The sequence below is a fragment of the Numenius arquata genome, chromosome 6, assembly GCF_964106895.1.
Source record: "Numenius arquata chromosome 6, bNumArq3.hap1.1, whole genome shotgun sequence".
In the NCBI taxonomy this organism is placed as follows: Eukaryota; Metazoa; Chordata; class Aves; order Charadriiformes; family Scolopacidae; genus Numenius; species Numenius arquata.
The window spans coordinates 21,759,994-21,779,980 of record NC_133581.1 but is presented as its reverse complement, the minus strand read 5'-3'; the positions used below and the strand labels follow the sequence as shown (position 1 = coordinate 21,779,980).

Sequence of the window (19,987 nt, the reverse complement as noted above, 5' to 3'; positions counted from 1 at the left end):
AGTGTAAGATTATTAAATACATTTAGGAGATACTTAAGTTTATTGGGAACATGGTGATTGAGAAGGAATTCTAAAATACTGAGTTTTTTTAATCACAATATTAGAAACACCTATTGGTTTACTTAGGGTTTAAATGTTCACATATTATGGAGATAAAGCATTTTAAAAGATGATGCAGTTGTAATTTATAAAGATACCCTGTCCCTGTAGACTTATCTTTCTAGGTGGTATGTGTTGAAATTGTAAAGTATAAAACATTGCTTCTAATTTACATGTAAATTTTGAGTATATCCCTTAAAATTAATAAATTAACTGAAATGGCACTGAAGAGTTACCAGAGAGAAACCAGCTGTATTTAACCTCAACCTATTGATTACATTGCCTACAGTAATAAAAATCTCTTCTATGCTTATTTTTAATTGCTGAAATGAATACAAGTGTTTTCTCATATGTTAAATTTCTAATTTATCACTTCTTATGTTGGAGCTGTATTTTATCAGAGGTTTTTTTTCCCCTGATAGCTCAGCTATGTTTATAATTGTGCAGACTGCACTACAGCTAAACAAATCATAATTACCAGTAGTCACTTCACCTAGCTGTGGTATCTTTCCCATTTCCAAGTGTGCTGAAATCAGCCACAGCCATTAAAACACAGCCAACAACAGTACATACAATATTCATGTTTATTAAAAAATGTTTTACATGATAGTTGTTTTCACTTAAAAAGTAAATTATATTATTGTAACTTCTAGTTACTTGTAGTTCCAGAAATCTCAGAATTGGGATTGTTCACAACACCTAGATCCATGACAGGATTTTATTAGCAGCTTATTCTTGTAACTCTTCAAATGTATTAAAATAATTATTGGACCATACGTAGAAATTAGGACCCTGTATAAGTTATGTCAAGTAGCAGAATGTAGCCTTTCCTTCTTACAATATATTAAAGAACACTTTTCCTAACACGAGGTGGAAAATGTATACTAAGCTACTTGTATGTGTCTAAATGCATACACATATGCAGAGCTTTTTGCATTTCAGCTCAAAAGTACATTATGTCAATTTTGAGCAGAATTAGTGTACTCTGATTATATTTTAATCTAATATATACCAGAAAAATTATTTTCTCTTTTTATAAGGAGAACTGAGTTACTTTGTCTATGAAGTTGAAATCTTGAAGTTATTATAGAAAAAAATTGCTTAGCTTTATTCTTAAACAACAGTGCAGGAATGTAGTCATTTGTATCAGGGGAGAAGTGGGGATAAAGTAAGTGTGCGTATATTGAACTGAGATATCTTGACATATCTTAGCATTTTAAATGCCTAGCCACAAGCTAATATTGAGATATGATAACAACAAATTCTCTGACTGAAATGCTGTGTATGTGTTTATAGGTCCTTTCAAGGGATTTTCCTGTCACTGATGTACATTCAGTAGATAACCTTTCCTTGCTAAACGCATTTGTTCTCTTTATTTAGCTGGTTGGGGTTTTTTTCAACTGTCACATGAAAATCTAAACATCAAGGAGCTTCAAGTAGTCTAATACTAGTTTCCATAAGTACTAAAAAAAATAAATAATGTTTCTCAGTTGAGGAATTGGTAAGTAGAGATTAGAGAGAAAAGATGGAATGGGGAAGTGAGAGTGGTGGGAATGCAAAAGACACGGGAAGATTGCAGAGCTAAAGGTGTTTACAAGTTTGATGTGAAGCTAGACAAAGCACAGTGGGACATATTTCAAATGTGAAAATCTGTCAGCAATTTCTTTTTTGGTTGCAAACTGTACTTATTCCTATTGTAATTGGGAATTTTCAATTAATTACCATTCTTAATTCTGAAAATAAAAATCACAATTCATAAACTTATTTGAAGGGTAAATTTTAAATTTTAAATGAATGTATGAAATTTCTGTGGGCAATGTCTTGTCAGGATTAACTTCAGAGTCTTGAATTTTATATGGATATCAGGTAATGTAGATGGAATATCATTTGCAGCATTATCTCTGTACACATCTGCTACATTGGGTTCTGAGCAATAGTAAAAAGTCCGCTGCAAAACTTTCCAATTAAAGTTTGATTTCTGGCTACATCCAGGAGTAGCGTTGTTGCCTATAAAGTTACATGCTGTCTCATAAGTAGTCATAAAAGATTTATATCCAGTTTGATTACTCTGAAAAATACTAGGTTTTGTACAGAGTAGAATACTGCTCATTACATGGTATACCCTATCTGCTCGGAAACATTTTTGCAACCTTGACAATACATTAATTAGCTTTAAAATATTTTTAGACAAAAAGTATAAGGATTTGTGTGTACAGAGAAGACAGCTGCCTATGGATGTATTTGTTATCAGCATTAACAGGGGAATTATTTTGCTGTCACATTTCACATTTTTATTTATTACATATCTATTTGTATTATACCTTACTATCCCTTTTTTTTTTTTTTTAAGATTCATAACCAGTACCCGACAGAGTTTGAGTTCAATCAATATTATCTGAAGTTTCTGGCTTTTCATCACATATCAAATCGATTTAAAACATTTCTTCTGGATTCAGACTATGAAAGACTAGAACATGGTATGTTGATGTTTGTTTATTGCATATTGGTTTTGTAGTTGTCAGTATTTTTCTTACCAATATTTGGTCTACAAAAATTTGCCTAGTTTGAGATGGTCCAGTAGTTGCATGGTGATGATGTAATGAATTCCACTTCAGGAATATAAAGGAAAATGGAGGTGAAGAGCATGCAGTATTTTTTGAAGGAATAATTACTGAGCCATGCCACTGACTAGACTAAGAGAAAGTGGAAGAAAGTAGCTGCATGCCCCAAGGTTTTTTAGCAATATGTCCACATGGTTAAGCTTCCCCTTATTTGAACAGGAACAAAGTCCTTGGGAGTCCTTCAGAGAGTGCATGAGGTTTCAGGAAAGGAAAGCCTTTCCATCTATTACCTCTCACTTCTTTCTCTTGCATTCTTTTCAGTGTTTCTCCTCTTTTTTATTTCCTATTTAGTCCATCTATTGTATGCAACCTTACTGGTTCCAAGGCCTTATCTGCCCGCTGAGCCCTCTTAATGAGACTTCACAGCCACAGTTGAGGCTATTCTTGGAACTTGTTCACCAAGAAAAATACTTAAGTGCTTTGAATTTCACTGCTTTGTGGGGGGTGTTTCTCATGGCATATGGTCAATTTTAATGCTTTTCTTCAAAACTTCAGTAACTGTGGAACAGACTACACTTGAGCAATCATTTTATTTCAATAAAAAAAAAGTTAATTTCCATTATTTACCTTCATTTGAACAAAATCAAGGAGTTGGAGTCAATGACCTGTGCTTCCTTCCAACCTGAATTGTTACATGGTTCTACAATTAGGGGGGGAAGGAGTGTTTGTTTATTTAGAGTAGTTTGCTTTCAAATACCATTTAATGCAATATAAAATCCTGGTTCCTGAGTCAGCATAGCTGCAGGCAGAAAGGGACATTCATAAATACACTGAAGTATTTCAGTAAATTTCAGAACAGGTTTATAAATATTACACTACTGCATATTTTTTCATAGAAAACTTATATTCTACCAATTTGTGGCAGAGTGGCAGTTGAAAGCACAGCAATACAATCTCTTTTTGTGATGGCATTTGATAGTAGATCTTGCTATACATTTAGTCTGTGAAGTTCCTTTTGACTATGCTTTAGTGTTTGTTAGGTATTATTATAAAGCTATCTTTTTGCTGCTATTATTTTCCCTAGGGACATTGTTTGAAGATAAAGGAGATAAACATGCCAAAAAAGGAATTTGTATTTGGGAATGTATTGAAAAGATGCACAAAAGGAGCCCTATTTTCTTCAATTACCTCTATGCCCCTGCTGAAATAGAGGTATGTTTTTAAATTTATTTTTTTTTTATTAAAAAGGGTGCTTTGTTATTGTGAGTGATTCCTTGAGTACATTTTAATATCTTAATTGTTCTCAACTGAATAAGCATTTTGTGGACAAAGTTGACCCAGCTTGATTGGTTGGAGTAGTGTCTCGCAGGTTTATATTCTCAGTCATCTTAGTTATGGAAATGTCATTTAAAGAGCCAAATTCTGGAACATGGATTTATGCATCCCGCTGAGGTAAATGAGAATCTTTGTTTGATTTCATTTAATTGTATGAATGATTATAAAAATGATCTTAAAGTTTGCGCAGATTGTTTAAAAAAAAAAATTACATTCTGCAAACCATAGTTATGGGGAAATGAGCTTAGAGTCATAATGGGATACATTTCATAATGATCTGATTGAATTACAGTATTTGTATCGCTGTCTTATAATGTATGTCCACTAGATTGGACTGTGTCTTGAATATAGAATTCACAGTATACTCACCATTATAGAATTGCAATAGCCGGGGAAGAAGCAGTCAAGTTATCTCAGGAACTGCAAGAAAAGGGTGCAGTTCTTACTGTAGTTATGGAGACAAGCCTTCTTGTATCTTTAACAGGAGGCACAAAGACTGTGAGGGTACCAACTGCATATGCTGAATTAGAGTTCTTGAGGCGCCTGGTTTAGTAGAAGGATAAAAATGAGCAGTATATTCTCAAAGCTAGTATTAGTTTTAGGTTTTGACCTGACTGAGCCAAGGTCTTGCTGTGGAAATATCAAACTGCAGCACTACTCTCACTTAGTGCAATATACTGTTCAATTTAGAATAATGTAGAAAATACAAATATTGTATTGTAAATCTAAAACTCAAAGACTTCCTTTCTGTCATTGTAATAAAACTTTGTTTCAAATAGGCTCTGAAACCAAACGTAAATATGTCCAGCCTCAAAAAGTGGGATTATTATGTAGAAGAGATTTTGGCTACAGGACCTTCCTATGATTGGACCATGGTAACTGCAAAATGCAGTGTTTCAGAGGAAGCTGACCAAACCGATGGTTCGCTCTCGCAGACTAAGAGGAAAATAGTATGGCCATGTTATGATGATGTTAAAAAAATACAACCTGATGCCATCAGCAGCCTTTTAAACGTAAGTATATGGGTTACACAGAACAATAAGTTTTTCTCATGCTCATGAAATCCATATTTACTTTTTATTTAAGTTACTGACTTATAGATGTACTGTTATTAAAAGGATCCTGGTAGATGTCAAAACAGGTATTTAGTAAAAGTGACTGGTTGATCTTGAGAAGCGATGCTTGGTCTGGGAATCGATCAGGCTTTCTGCAAAGCTTATGTTATTCTGAATAAACGCTTTTCTGAGAGGACACTTTAATAGTAGTTAATAACTATGAGAAAGCCAGTCATGAATTCTTTTCTTTCACTGTTGTTTTTAAATAATAAGGTAGGCAGCATAATAAATTTTTAGGTTGCCTGTTGTAAGAAATGCAGGAACTGTTGTTTTAATTTGGGCAAATGTTGGATCTAGATTTCATGTCTTCTTTCGACTCAGTTTAAAGTAGGTGTGTGGTAAAATGACAAAGACCCAGATTTCCAGACAGATCAGAATCAGAATCTGACACCTGTTGATTTTAACAAGTGGGAGGCAGATACACAAACATAAACTGAACATCTTGGCCCAAATTTCTCAAAAAAGCTTTCCATGATTGCTCTTAGTTTATTCATGTTTACTAGGACAGAACTCATAAATTTAAGTTCTTAAGAATATTTTGGTACTTGAAATAGATGCTTGATTATCAAGATAATTATTGTAGTTATTTAGAATGATTTAACATCTGTATTTTCTTAAATGTTTGTTGTTTGATTAGAATTAATTAACAGTCCTAGTATTTTGATTATAATCTTAATCGATAGCTCTGGAAAATGACAAGGACACTTCACTTCCTGGAGCTCTTTCAAGCCACATGCGTATTCAGATACACATCACTACGTACAGTTTCTTTCTTTTGAAAACTATTTGCAGACTTTACCTTATATTAAAGCTGGGATTATAGAGCCTAAATACTGCAATGCTTGGAAAATTGGGATATGCCATGGATCTCCAAACTCCCCAAATCAAAGATGATATAGCAAAGTCTTCAGGCAGGAAGTTTCTGATTGGATTTGAGTCCTTGAGGATAGACTTGCTTTTGCTAGAGAGTTCACTTTATCCTGGCACATTCCTCAAATTTCTTTTGGTCCGTTCCTTCCAATCATAATTGATCAAACACGGGAACAATGCCCAATTAAAAAAATTATAGTAGTCACTTGTAAAACTCCCCTTGGCTCAAAACAACATAGCCATAACTTCTCAGAGCTTATAATTTCACAAACGCAAAGAAAGTGCTGTCTCTCAGCAGGGGTCATATCAGGGATTCTTTAGCAAAAAAGCAGAGCGCTTTCATATCAGGTAACCAGAGGCCAGAAGTACATCAGGAATACAGCAACAATGTTCTTCGGCGTTTCTTCAGGGAGTAGATGCCAAGCCATCCATATTAACAACTGTGAGAAACTGCCATATAACAAGGAAATTAGCCATATTATATTCCAAAGATATGTGGGTCAGGTTTTATAGAGTTTAAATGTTATTTGTGAATTAGATTATAGTAATAAAAGATAGCAATGGAGAGGAACATTTGGAAAACTTTGAAGAGGTTGTATAAAGGTTACAAAAATATTCTTCTAAGTTTAAAAAGCAAAGTGAACTTTCTTTTAAAACAAGTTGTTAATTTAGGGCTATTGCTGGTGTAGGAGAAAGACCTCTCTTTAATCATAAATCCGTTGAGAATGTGTTGGTATCCAAAAAATGTTTGAACTGAGACCGTATTTAGCAGTGGTAAATTATTAGGGAATATTGATTCTCCCTTAGTTTATAATGATAAGCCCAAATTTGATTGTTCTAAAGATATTTTTCAATTGAAAACTAAATAGTGCTCTTCAGGATGTAAAGCTGAAACAGAGAAGTTATCAAGTGTCCTAATTAAGAATTTTCCTTGGTAGAATATAGTGCTCTTCTATTCAGAGCAAAAGGTGTAGATTTTTAGCAGTAGATGTTCTGATGTGCTTTGGGTACATAACAATCCATCTCTAACCGGATGTGTGTGATGGCTGTATGGTTTCCATAAATCCCTATGTTTATGACTTTCAGAAAGTTAACCAATCTGCACATTCCATTCATTGAGTCCAAAATGAAGCCTTTTAAAGATTGCAGATAATAAAATGCATTTTAAAATACAGATTTCTATATAAAGCTTCTCAGTTCACTTCTACCGCATCAGAGGCAGCCAACAAATATGAGCTAGGTTGTTCAAATCTTAAATTCTCAAAAGTGTACTTTGGAGGCATAAATATTCAAAAGTAGATCCAAACGGAGGTGCTTCCCTTTAAGACTATGTTCTGATGGCCCTTCTGCTTGATAGAAATCAGAAGCAAGGTGCCAATGGTAAGAGTAGCTACCCATCCACTTTTTAAAGTAAATGAAAGACAGTTGTGAAACAGCACACCTATGTATCTATTTTATCTTTCAGAGATTAGTTGCAAATAGTTTTAAAATAATTTCTTCATTTTAAAAAGGTAGATTTCTCCACAAAACTAAAAAACAGCTCATTTGACAGGAATTTTGAGGTTCCTGCTGCCTTTTGTTTGTTTCTTTGTAAGTACTTGCTTTCTTTACTTGTAAAATTCAGCAAGATTATACCAAGAGTCATGTCTTCAGTACAGGCTAACGTTCTGGGTTAAATGTTTCCTATAAAGACTAGCTTTTCAAATGATCCTTTGACATGAGTATGTTGTGGTAGATTATAAATGAGCTGATTTATCTGACATTCGACATAGAGAAGTGCAAAGTCTTGCACCTAGGGTGGAATAACCCCATGTGTGAATGTATGCTGGGGGTGCCCAGCTGGGAAACAGCTTTGCTGAAAGGTCCCTGCTTATCCTGGGGAACAGCAAGCTGACCATGATCCAACAACGTGCCCTTGCAGCAATGACGGCTAGTGATATCCTGGGTTGGATTAGAAGCGTTGCCTGCAGGTTGAGGGAGGTGATCCTTTTACCCTATTCAGCCCTGCTAAGGCTAAACCTGGAGTACTGTGCCAGGTTCTGCACTCCCTGGTACAAGAGAGAGATGGGGCTCCTGGAGAGACTCCAGCAAATGGCCACAAAGATGATTAAGGGACTAGAGCGTCTCTCATGAGGAAAGGTTGAGAGAGCTGGGACTGTTTGACCTGCAGAAAAGAAGGCTTGGGGGGAATTTTATCAATGTATATAGATATCAGAAGAGAAAATGTAAAGAAGATGGAGCCAAGCTCTTTTCAGTGGTGCCCAGTGACAGGAACAGAGGCAATGGGCACAAACTGAAATGCAGGAGGTTCTATCTGAATATCAGGAAACACTTTGTCACTGTGAGGGTGACTGAGCAATGGCACAGGTTGCCCAGAGAGATTGTGGAGTCTCCATCCTTGGAGATACTCAAAAGCCATCTGGAGACAGTCCTGGGCAACTGGCTTTAGGTGGTCCTGCTTCAGCAGGGGGGTTGGACCAGACGATCTCTAGAGTTCACTTCCAGCCTTAACCATTCTGTGATATATGCCAAGTCCTTGAGGGCAGACACATCTGCGCTTTTTCCCACTAACTTGCTGATATTCTTAAAAAGGTATTCAGTTCCTATAATTCATTGGGAGTGGCTCAGATTCTGGTACTTTTAAGAACTGTGAGAGATGAACCTATGTGTCCTATTCTTACAAATAAGCAATTACATCATTTAACATTAGATGGTGATTGCTCAGAGCGAGGTTGGCAAACTCAAAAGATGCCACTTCAGGATGCCAGTCACACAAATTAACTCTGCCCTAAACATACACCGTAAAGAACTAAAGCTTTATAAGGGGTCAATGGATAACCAGCAAAACAATAAAAACAGTACTTCTGATTGTAAGCTGTTTTATGACTTTTAGTTATGTGCCAAAAAGACTGATCCATCAAAGTAAACCCCGAACCAAAACGTTTATTCCAAATACTGAACAACTAGTCATGTACAACATGTTGCATACACAAGTCTGAACACTTGATCACTGGATACAACACATTCAGCATCTTTCCATTTGTAGTCAAAGTCTCAGAAACATTCTAGACCAGGAGTTGAAGAAAAAATACTGACAAGGAAGGACTTCCAAAACAGGGTGCTCTGTCACAGTCAAGAGAGTTCACTAGTGTAGGACTTTGTTCAGCTTGTTGTGTATGTGCACAAACATATTGCAGATACAAAGGAGGTGATCAGTCTCTACAGTTCTGGAGAATCTGCAGTTAGGTCCCGTATGTACCATTCAAATATTACAAAGCAGGTTACTTAGCAGATACATCTTTTGAAAGGCACAGTAGTGCTAATTACTTGTAATTACTAATTTCAGGAAATGGATATTCGTACAGTTGAATTTGTTATAACCTTTCTTTTTATACGTATTGAGTTCTTCTCCCATAAGTCTAGGCAACGGGAAATGAACCAGAAAGATAAATTTAAGGACTTTTTCTGTCAAGGAAATGCAGCTATTCACAGTCCATTCCATACGTGGAAGGAAAAAAATCTGATGTTTTTAGTGAAATTTAAAACTGAAGGGGTAAGAGTAAATCTTTGTGATTTATTACCCTGTACATTTTTTTACATGGGATTTATTAAAGAAGAATTTATTCCTAACTTTTCAAGTTATATATAGAAGATTTTTGAAAGTTTTTCATTTTAAGTTCTGGAAGCACTACTCATTGTAGAGCCAAAAAAGAAGGAATGTGACCCAGTTGCTAAGTAACAAGTTTCAGTTACTTCCAGATTCTGCAGAGAAAGACTCATATTCAGAAGTCAAGACTAGGGCAGAAAGAGAATGATCAGATTAAAACCTGATTAACTTTTAGCACTAAAGAGCTTGTATCCTTTTGCAGCAATTTGAAAAGCCTTTTACATAAAAAGTCCGTGGTAAATTGATTCAATCGTATGTATCCCATCAGGAAGTGTTTTACACTCGGCACTTTGAAAGAGGAACAAGTAATCTAGAGAAGCCTTTAGTCTGGCTTCTGTTCACCATTCCTTATTTTTGTATCTACCTATGAAGATACTCCAAACAAAACTACTCTGGTTTTATTTCTTGGCAGGAAGAGAGTTCCATAATATTTAATGTATATGTGACTTTCAACTACCTTCAGTATTTAGAAGTTCCAGTTTGATTCTTGCTGTTAAGCTAGATTTCTTATATTTAGTTTTACTATTGAGTTTTCTAATCTACCTTCAGCAAGGACAAGTTTGTAGAAATATTTTATGTTACTCTGTCAAATACTGGCTTTTTTATTTTCACTTCAGAGTTCAAAATTTAGTTCAGGAGTTAATTTCCCGGTCAGAATATTTTTTTACCTTAAAATATAGTAATTTTCTTTAAGTCTTTCAATCAGTAGCAATTTCCTGAAGAAACTGTCATTCTAAAAGACCAATAGGAGTTGGACAATGTTATGAAATCTACTTTAATCATTTGGTATAGTAGAAGTAAAGAAAGGTAGAGACTTACTGTCTCTACTTTGAAAATAAATGTCTTGGGGTTTAGTTGGCTTTTATATAGCATGGGAATTCTCTGTCCTATGACAATTTTTTGTTCCATCATCAATTCTTAATTGCATTTGCAAAATTGAGGTTTTCATTTGATTTCATTAGGAATCAGATTTTCATAACAATATAGTTGTTGAAAGCAAAAATATAGAAAGGAAGCATGGACACACACAAGAGTAGTGACAAATGTATCAATGAGTGTTCACAAGTAAACAATAAACTAATGAAATTGCTTCTTTTTACTTAACTTTGCATGCACTGTCTTATTAATGGGAAATAACCCTAACTGGGGGTTATCGACATAGGTCATATTCCCAAGTTCCACAACAAGAACATGTTGTTACAGTTTGGCATCCAAATTGAATAAATCTTTCTGTTTCGTTTCCTTCTTTTATTACAGCTTTGTATCACGTTTTATAAACCAGGGTAAATGTTAATATTGGCAATGTACCATGTTGGTGTCACACCACAGAATTTGTTCTTTGTAAATATTTTTATAAAATATAGCCTATCCTTATCATTGTCTTGTTTCTGTTATGGCAATTGGTGTTGAATTTTGTGTGTTCAGGAGAACTGACAAAAAATTGAAAGCACAATGGCTCCTCCAGCCTGCGACATGCAAGAAGAATGATGTGGCTGATGCAGCACTTGGTTGTCTTTGACTCCTGAGTCTGCTTGATTTCAGTTTATAGCTGGTTTGACAGAGGTTTTTTTACTTTACTGGGTAATGTGGCCTAAAAGTTTCTTGTGTAAAAATATTGACTAGAAAATGATTGTATAAAAATTATTGCCAGGAGACAATCAGTTAGAAATGTTTATCCTTAAGAAAACCTCTGTTATTTGTTTCAGGAAATTGAAAGGTTGGAAAGTAAATTAAATCAGAGCCCAGAAAGGTGGCAGCTTTTGTGGGAAAGGGTCAAAATGAATCTAAAGGATGACACCAGACAAGACAATGTAAGTAGCAAAAGAGCTCATCCCATAGAATAATTCCATTCCTGCTATATAAGGCTACCTGGGGCACTGACAAAATCACTGTATTTCTTGGAGTAAAGTACTGCTTTTGAAAATTTGAAAATGTTGTTCTAACCCATGATACTGGCTCTGTGTTTCTGCATGTAGAAAAATATATTTATACTTGTGCTATTTATCTAATCGCTTTTCCAGAGTAGATTAAGGCATATAGGCAAAACGAGCATGAATATTTTACTAATACAGAAATATATGACTATGTATTCAAAAATTCTTGAAGTACAAAAAAAACTCAGTTCCTGAAAGTAGCCGAAAGGACACAACAGAGTTTCAGAGATGAGTAAAGATATTTCCATGTTTAAATAGAATTTTGGAATTGCAGATTCTAGTAAATGTTTTGATTGTGTTTCATTTCTTGACTGCAGTAAAAAGAATAGCTGACAATATAGATATTTTCTAAGTCAAAGGCTGCCTCTTTGCTATCTACATGCATTAGGAAGAATGTTAGTACTTTTTGTGAGCTTTCCCTAAGAACTTGGCACAGTTAGTTATCAGCTCAAGACTGTACCCTAACTCTTCAGCTTCATGTGCTTGTTGAAATTTGCCAGCCTCCATGCAGTGGTTATTCTGTGGCACTACTTTGTTGTTTGTCCTTTGCTCTCAGGAAAACAATATGCTTTATGTCTGTCGGAGTCATTCAAGTTCACTTTATACCCTAGACAAATTCAAGACGAAAAAAGTTTTATCCTAGCAAAGCAGAGAATTTTTTTATTGAATTGGAAGCAGAAAAGAAAATGCAAGTATAACTATACCTGATAGTAGTCTTCTGTCCTAGCTGTTACTTAAGGATTCTCAGATAAATGCAATAGCTAAGGGTCAACTCCAAAAACTCTCTCTCTAGGATGCTGTCATTTAGATTAAGACAGAGTTCAGGATCCCTCTTGTTCCAGGTTATTGAGATTCTACTAAAATCATTTGGATCTATAAAGTCGCTCTTGGAAACTGCACTCTTTTCCTTTCCCCTTCCCCTACCCTTCTTTCCGTATGAAATTAGGGAAATTTAGTGTATCCAAACATCTGACTAGTCTAGATGCTTCTGAGAAAGCAAGGGAAGCATTGTTCAAGATTATGTCACTGGAATATACAAGGCTTTTCTGAAAAACTGAGTTCTCACAGCATGGGAACCCACCTGCTTAAGAAAAGCATTGAATTGCCATCCCTCTGACTTCTTTTCTGAGGCAGCACTGACTTGTATTATGAAGATTATTTTTGGGCCTGATAATAATTCACAATTTACAAGTTGTACCACATATTATCAGCATAATGTTGAGACAGTCTCACAATGCAAGACATATCGCGTTACCTTTTTTCTTTTATTTTCATCTTTTTTAGCTCCGGAGACATCCTTCTGGCTCCTCAGGGATGATGTCAGCTAATCTACATTCCTATCAAAAGAGGTCTTTGTTGGAAATACCTGACAGTGGGCTGGGTGAGGAGCAGAGTGCAAGCATCCCTCCCTCTAATGGAGTGGACAGAAGAACAACTACGCTTTACAATCATTTCACATCAAAGAATGATGAAAATAGGTAAACTGAATAATCATAGAGCATCATTTTCATATGCATAGAGTACTTTGTGCCTTCTTTGTGGTTCTGATTACATTTAGTTGTCTTGATGGGTGGGCCTCTATCTCCTAACAGTATCTTTCAGTCTTTCCCTTTCTAAGCACAAGCAAGTTGTAGCTGCATGTTTAATGCATCCAAAGTACTGAAACAGTGTTTATCAGTTTATCACAGTTACCAATAACTAAACTATTGGTTTAAAACTAATTTGTTTTACTACAGTAAAAGAAGTGTTTGAATGTGTGCAGTCATTTTGGGGCTTTTATGTATCACCAGTATTCATATTATGCAATCACGTGCCATTTGTATTTTCTGTACCTTTCAGATCTTTTGAAGGTACGCTATACAAAAGAGGAGCTTTACTGAAAGGCTGGAAACCTCGCTGGTTTGTGCTGGATGTGACAAAACATCAGGTAAAGCCTTTTCAGATAATGGATTTTTTTATGACTAGTTTGCTGCTTTTTAATTTACTGGGTTTGTATAGATTGATTTTACAAATAATACTAATAACAATTGTTTTCACGTACGATATGTGTGTTACATCATTATAGGCCATATATCTATGTTTATCTTGTGTGTCTTGTAGATGATACAGCATTCTGAATGGACAGAGGGTTTTTAGGTTTTGGTGGTTTTTTAAAACAGTGATAACTGTCTAGCATATAATCGTAAAAGATTTCTTGGGCTAGAAGTCATACATTAGTGTTTGGGCCTCAGGATAAAAGGGCCAGATAGTGCCTGAGGACATTTTCTAGGCATTGTGGTATACAAGCAATATAACCAATTTTTTAAAGCACTACTAACTCTAGAATGTCATTAAGCAATTAAGTGGTAAGCATAATTTGCTCTTTAATATGACTTTTAGTTTCCAAAAGAGCTAGAAACTCTTTCTGAACTAGAGTGTGAAAAACTTAAAGGTATTTCCTAAAGTGGAATTGGGAGGCTGAGAGCTAATATGGTAACTGATAGCAAGTTTAATTCAGGCATTCCTGATGAAACTGTAGCAGTTGTTGTATGCTCAGTGTGTATTTTACAGCCTTTTTGTTCCCCAAGCTCTTTGCCTTGAGCATTTTTCTTTGCAAATGAAAGGGCGTTATATACTCTGGACAATCACAGTCTGAATTGCATCAGCAGAAAAATCCATTTACCTCACTTGACTTTTTAGTGCTTTTCTGTAACCTGTATTTGAGAAAGCTGACCTGGAATCTCTCTATGAAAGTCTGTTCAAATTATGGAGAACAGGATCACAGATTGATCACAGATTAAAACTCCGAAATGAGTTTGAATTTTGTAAATGACTTAAAATGAGTTAAAATTTCATCTCAAATCTGTATTTCTAAAAGTCCTGAAATGCCAAGTCCCTGATTGAACAATAATTTCAGGTGCCATATATAGAAATATTTTAGATTAGCCATAGTGACGTATATTTAGTAGCAAAATTATTCATAAATATTCTGATAAGTCATTGTAAAGCAAGGAGTACTAAAAACAGAGGAGGTCTGTTGGTCTGAACATTTTACCCAATTCACATTGTATGCTGGAATTCTGCAGTGGAAATTTGTGGTCTTACGTACTTTAAATAATGTTTGGTCATCAGGCGGTAAACTTCATTGAGCCAAATATTCCACAGAGTATGGGTTGTAACTTCTGAGACTCATGTATGCTTTTGTTTAAAAATATTAATTTGTTGTAATCAATACACTTAAAACTATGTAATATAGATAAAGACAGTCATCTTTTAAAATGCTAAGTGAGGATTTCTAGATTAGTGTGGTAAAATACCAAAAAATATGCTGATTATAATTATTCTTCCTGATATAAAGGAGAAAAGTTTCATTTTGCAGAAGAAAAAAATACTTTTACATTATTTGTATAACCAAATATCCTCCTGAGTGTCATAGATGTAGGAGTAATACAGATCAATCTTAGTTGGAATTCTGTTGTTTGACCTTTGCTATGAAGGTTTGCTTTACTATTTTGCATTGGTTTATCGGATTTTTTAATTTTTATTTTTTTTTAAGCAAGTATCAGGTTTTCTCTTCTGGAACTTGTTTGCATATTGAAACTCAGTTTACAGAGTGGTTAACATTCATATCAAAGTATCTTTGCAAAGAGTAAAAAAAAAAGCAAGCGTCGTTCAACCACTAAGTGCAGTATAGGAAAATGTGAGTCTTCGATGTAGTTTATAATTATCTAAAATTATACTTAAATTTTTGCTGATCATTTTAAATTCTTGAAATATAGAGAATAAATGTTCTGTTAACTCCTTGGTGAAGTAAAGCTCTTGTGTTAGTTCCAACGTAATGAACACTAAAGAGATGGTGCTTGTTAGAAAAACTGATAAGGAATGCTGAATCCTGAAGACCAGGTTCTGCTTTCATCCTTCACACATCGTCCTCTGCCCGGAAGCCATGCATGACTATTTGAAGCTTCTCTGCTCTGAAACTCTGATGACAAAATGCTCCTCCCCCAACTCCATGTCTGCACAGGAGCGAATGGTGGGGACTTTGCTATTACACGGGGACTTTGCTATTACACAGAGATGTCAAATAGAGGACTGGCCAGTTAAGGGCTATCACCAGTCCCACCATCTTGTAAATACCAAACCTATGGTTTCTGTCAGTTGTGTCTTAGAAATTTCCCATGTCTGATGTCCTTGGTTCCTAATATTATTTGTGCCTCCCACTCTTACCCCTCCATGCTTCCAAGTTGTATCCAGGAAAAGGGAAGAAGTGAAAGGTCCATCTAAATAGCATATTTGGATTATTTTTTTCTCTTGTGTTCAAGCTGCGATACTATGATTCTGGTGAGGATACAAGCTGTAAGGGACACATAGACCTTGCAGAAGTTGAAACTGTGATTCCTGCTTCTCCAACAATTGGAGCCCCAAAACATGCAAGTGAAAAAGCATTTTTTGATGTAAGTATATGTGGTCTTTACTTGACCTTTATGTGGAACTTTCTTTTCTTGGTGTTTTTAACCTCCTACTCTCAGTCCTGCTGGAAGGTGTGAGCTAGGAAGGAGCTGTCATGGCAACTCAAAACAAAAAGTTTTTACACAGCAAGCATCTGACCCTCACTCTCAACAGCAGAAATTCAAAAAATGTTACCTTCAGGCCCAATTAGTGCATTGAGTATTGCAGTTTAAAGTAAAGTTTGCAAGATTTTCTATGTTGTGTGTTGACTTCTCTGTCTTCATGTTCTTATTTTTCCTTTGCAGCTGAAGACAAATAAACGTGTATATAATTTTTGTGCCCAAGATGCACAAAGTGCTCAACAATGGATGGATAGGATCCAGAGCTGCATTTCAGATGCTTAGAAAGGAAAAATGTTCCATAATAAAGACACATTTAAAGCACCTCCTCCTGTAAGAAGCTAAGTTCTGAAATGTTACTGACAGACAACCAGCCTTCTTTACATTTCAGCCATAGAAGTTCATAACATGCTAAAGTTCCTTTTCTGTTTAACGATTATAACCACTATAACTGCTATTTCTTTTTCTGCAGGGAGGACTTTGAAAAATCATAATCCATTTATCCTGAATTTCTACTTTCTTCAGTACAAATCCTAGCTATAAAAGTAGGCTGTATTTGCACTATCATCTAATTCTGGTTTTCTCATTCTGTTATGAAACCTGTCCAAAGGAAACTGTAGAAATTTTCCCTCCACAGGAAATGTATTTCTCTTTATTTATATTTTTAAGCAGAATGTTCTTATTTCTGAGCTAATCATGAATAAGAGGGAACATGTCTACAATTCCTAAAAATAAATAAATAAATAATCTTGTGAGTCCAGTGACATATATATCAGGTTGCCAATGTTTATAGACATTAGTTGATATTTTTCAAGACCAAAAAGTTAAAATTGCCCGATACTAGACTTTCAAATGTCTTCTCAGTGTGCAGGTCATTCTCTAATCTTGTGCTCTACTGAGTTCTTCTGCAATGTTGTTGTGGAATTTGAAATTCTAAGGATTATCTGAAGATCGTAGCACTTTTATTTTAGATTCTGTTTGCAGTTACAATGGCATAAATGAAAGAAAACGGGCTGACACTATTCAGGAGAAACGGAAAACAACAAACTAGGAATTCAGTAGAAGAAAGATCTCTTATGTGTGAGTTGTATATGTTAATTTATATGCTGTTCTGCTCACTGTAAAACAAAAAATAACAAACATGATAATGCACTAAACAATGAAGCAAGCACTTGCACTGAAATCTTTAAAATGCAGACATTTTGCAGGACAGAGGTAAGTTATTTATAGCAGAACAATACTAGCTAGTTAACAACATTTACAGATATTAAATATGTACATAATCAGGTTTGATGTGTCGTGATTTGATACTTTTTAAACATTTTTGCACATGAATTGGAAGACTGTTTATAGATTTTTACATTTGATAAAATTGTGTTTGTTCAGCTTAAGATCCCAGTAAAACATTTTTAATAGCCCCAAATTAGTAGAAATTTTACAGTCTACAAACAGTGATGACATGAGTAGAATTGTAGGTAATTAAGCCATTGTTTTTATTTTGAAATGTTAATATGTTAAATAGCACACTAATATTACAAAAGGTTTGTATATATGAGTCACTATTTTCTCATTTTTCCAGACGTTCTGCTTGTAATTTAATGTCAACCTAACCAAACTGACTATACTTATAAGATTTTTTCAGTTATTAAATTGTTTGTGGTTTTTTTTATAACTAATGTATTTTGTCAGAAAGGAACATAAATTTCTCGCCACACACAATAGGAAATACAGCTGTTTTTAATGCATTTGCAATTTCAAAACAAAAATATGAAGGATTTTTCTAGCATTTTTCAATTGACAAATTTCCACCTGTGACAATGGTGTTTGCACATTTGTATTTTTCTTTGTATATGAAGTACTTTTATATGTACTTTGTAAAATACTGATCCTGTTCTTAGGTTATATGAAAATATACATACCACTGCTTATCTTGTAACTAGTTAATTTTAACTCTTGTATGTTATGTGATATATGTATGCTAACCATCTTGTAATAAATACACTTCTTAAGGAAAAGTAAAACCTTTCCTTTTACTGTAAAAGAGAAAAAAGCAAGACCCACATGTTGAAATATTTCCACAGGCACAAGACAAATCCTTATTTACTCTGTATTAAGAATAGTGGATGTATTAAAAACTACGTGGTCTTTTGTATACTTGTAAATACTCTTGCAAAGAAGTTGCACTTGAACATCCTTAACTCAAACACTTGTCAACAATAACACTAAAGACTAAAGAAATCAGAATTTAAAGCAAAATTATCATTCTAACAAGTCTCAATGTGTAGCCTTTACTAAAAGGCTAAATACACATAATGTTCATACTAAGATGTTGAATAATAATGTTAAATATGTTTTTTTAGAAACATCCTGTATGGTGTCACAACGTAAATCAACTGCATACTTTCACCCTGAAACATATCTCACTCATTTATATCACCTTATGCCAAAATTACCTAGTTCCTAAGACATAGAGTATAACAAATGACAAGGTCTTACTTGAGAATGTGCATCTAAATTGAATTACTGAGCGTAGTGTGGGATAGCAGAGTTAAAATGGAAAGGGAATGTGTGACGGAGGTAGGGGACCTGTGACAATTCTTGGATGCTGTGGTGCTTAGATGATAAGATTTGCATATTGAGCTTGGCATGGATGCTAATGTTGCCTTAAATGTTGATCTCAATTTTTAGTGTCTGTATTGATGGAAAATGGACTTGAGCAACTAAACTTAAAAATATCCAAATAAAAGCTGAAATGAGATATATGATATTTGTGGTGTTTATATAAGGAATATATAGATGAATGGTAGGCATAGGTCCTTGATATGAAGACACAAAGTTTGCAGTGTCCCTGAGGGTCTCTTCTGTACAAAATGAAGGTTCAGAGACTTAGAGAAAACATGGAGAAGTTAGCATGGCGTACGCTACAGAGTTTGTCAGTTTGTTTGAGTTGTGGCAGCAAAAGCAGAGAATTAGGAACAGAGAATTTTCTTGGGAAAAATTGCATGTACAAAGGGATCCATCTTCATATTCTATGAAAATATTCCAGAAAATTGAACCTGTCCAGGAGTTGGGGATGAGGTAAGCATGTGCTCCCTCAGGTGTGTCATATTCCTATTCCCATACTGTGTGTCATGACGTTCCTACTGTGGAAAAGAAGAGAGTATTATCAGGGGCTTTACATAAGGGAAGAAGATTGCTTGCCTTTCTCTGTGTTGAGTAACAAAATGCCTGCATAATAGGTGACGGGATGAAGTGACTTTAAGTTTTGAAGAGTTGTTACTGGTATATTATATTAGTAATTTCTCTTTCCTGTCTAATATACAATTATTTTCTATAACAGTTCATACTTTTGATGGAACTTTAGAATTAGTATACTAAATTATAAAATACTTAGCATGCCACATGTGTGGGTCACTGGTTATGTAATAATACACAAACAGCTAACAGACCCAGGAACAAATGTTCAAAATTTTGTATCACATCCCACACACATTATTTGTATCTGATATTTTGTGAATTGCAGACATAACAAAAATGTGGTGATCTTGTCCAAATACTGTCGTTTTGCCTTTTCATCCTGTAATATTCTTGGAGTACGTCTAAGTGGCTGCACCACATTTCTCATTTTTCATATTTGTGATCATCCAAATATTTTGTCTGTTCATGATTATCCTGTGGTTGCTTTGGGGAGTCAGAAAACTGAAATGAATCTACCAGTTCCCCAGTTATGCTAAAGTTCATGCTGAGTATCACTGCTGCACCTACTTTCTGGGGTTTTGTCTGTATTCAATCAATTTCTTCCCAAATTTTGGCTACTGTGCAAGCCAAGGGCAGTATTAGCATCCACATTCTCATTTAG

General features: G+C 34.8%; 1 protein-coding gene across 1 annotated transcript in view; it reads left to right on the top strand.

Moving 5' to 3' along the window:
• The window catches only part of SBF2 (SET binding factor 2), a 272,334-nt gene extending 253,443 nt beyond the window's left edge, over nt 1-18,891 (top strand). The window contains exons 34-41 of the mRNA XM_074149757.1: nt 2,450-2,576; nt 3,745-3,872; nt 4,775-5,008; nt 11,354-11,458; nt 12,866-13,059; nt 13,421-13,508; nt 15,883-16,014; nt 16,315-18,891. Coding sequence (XP_074005858.1) covers nt 2,450-2,576; nt 3,745-3,872; nt 4,775-5,008; nt 11,354-11,458; nt 12,866-13,059; nt 13,421-13,508; nt 15,883-16,014; nt 16,315-16,413 — 1,107 coding nt within the window. The 3' untranslated portion in view covers nt 16,414-18,891. The remainder of the gene's footprint in view (nt 1-2,449; nt 2,577-3,744; nt 3,873-4,774; nt 5,009-11,353; nt 11,459-12,865; nt 13,060-13,420; nt 13,509-15,882; nt 16,015-16,314) is intronic.
• The last annotated feature ends 1,096 nt before the right edge of the window (nt 18,892-19,987 follow it).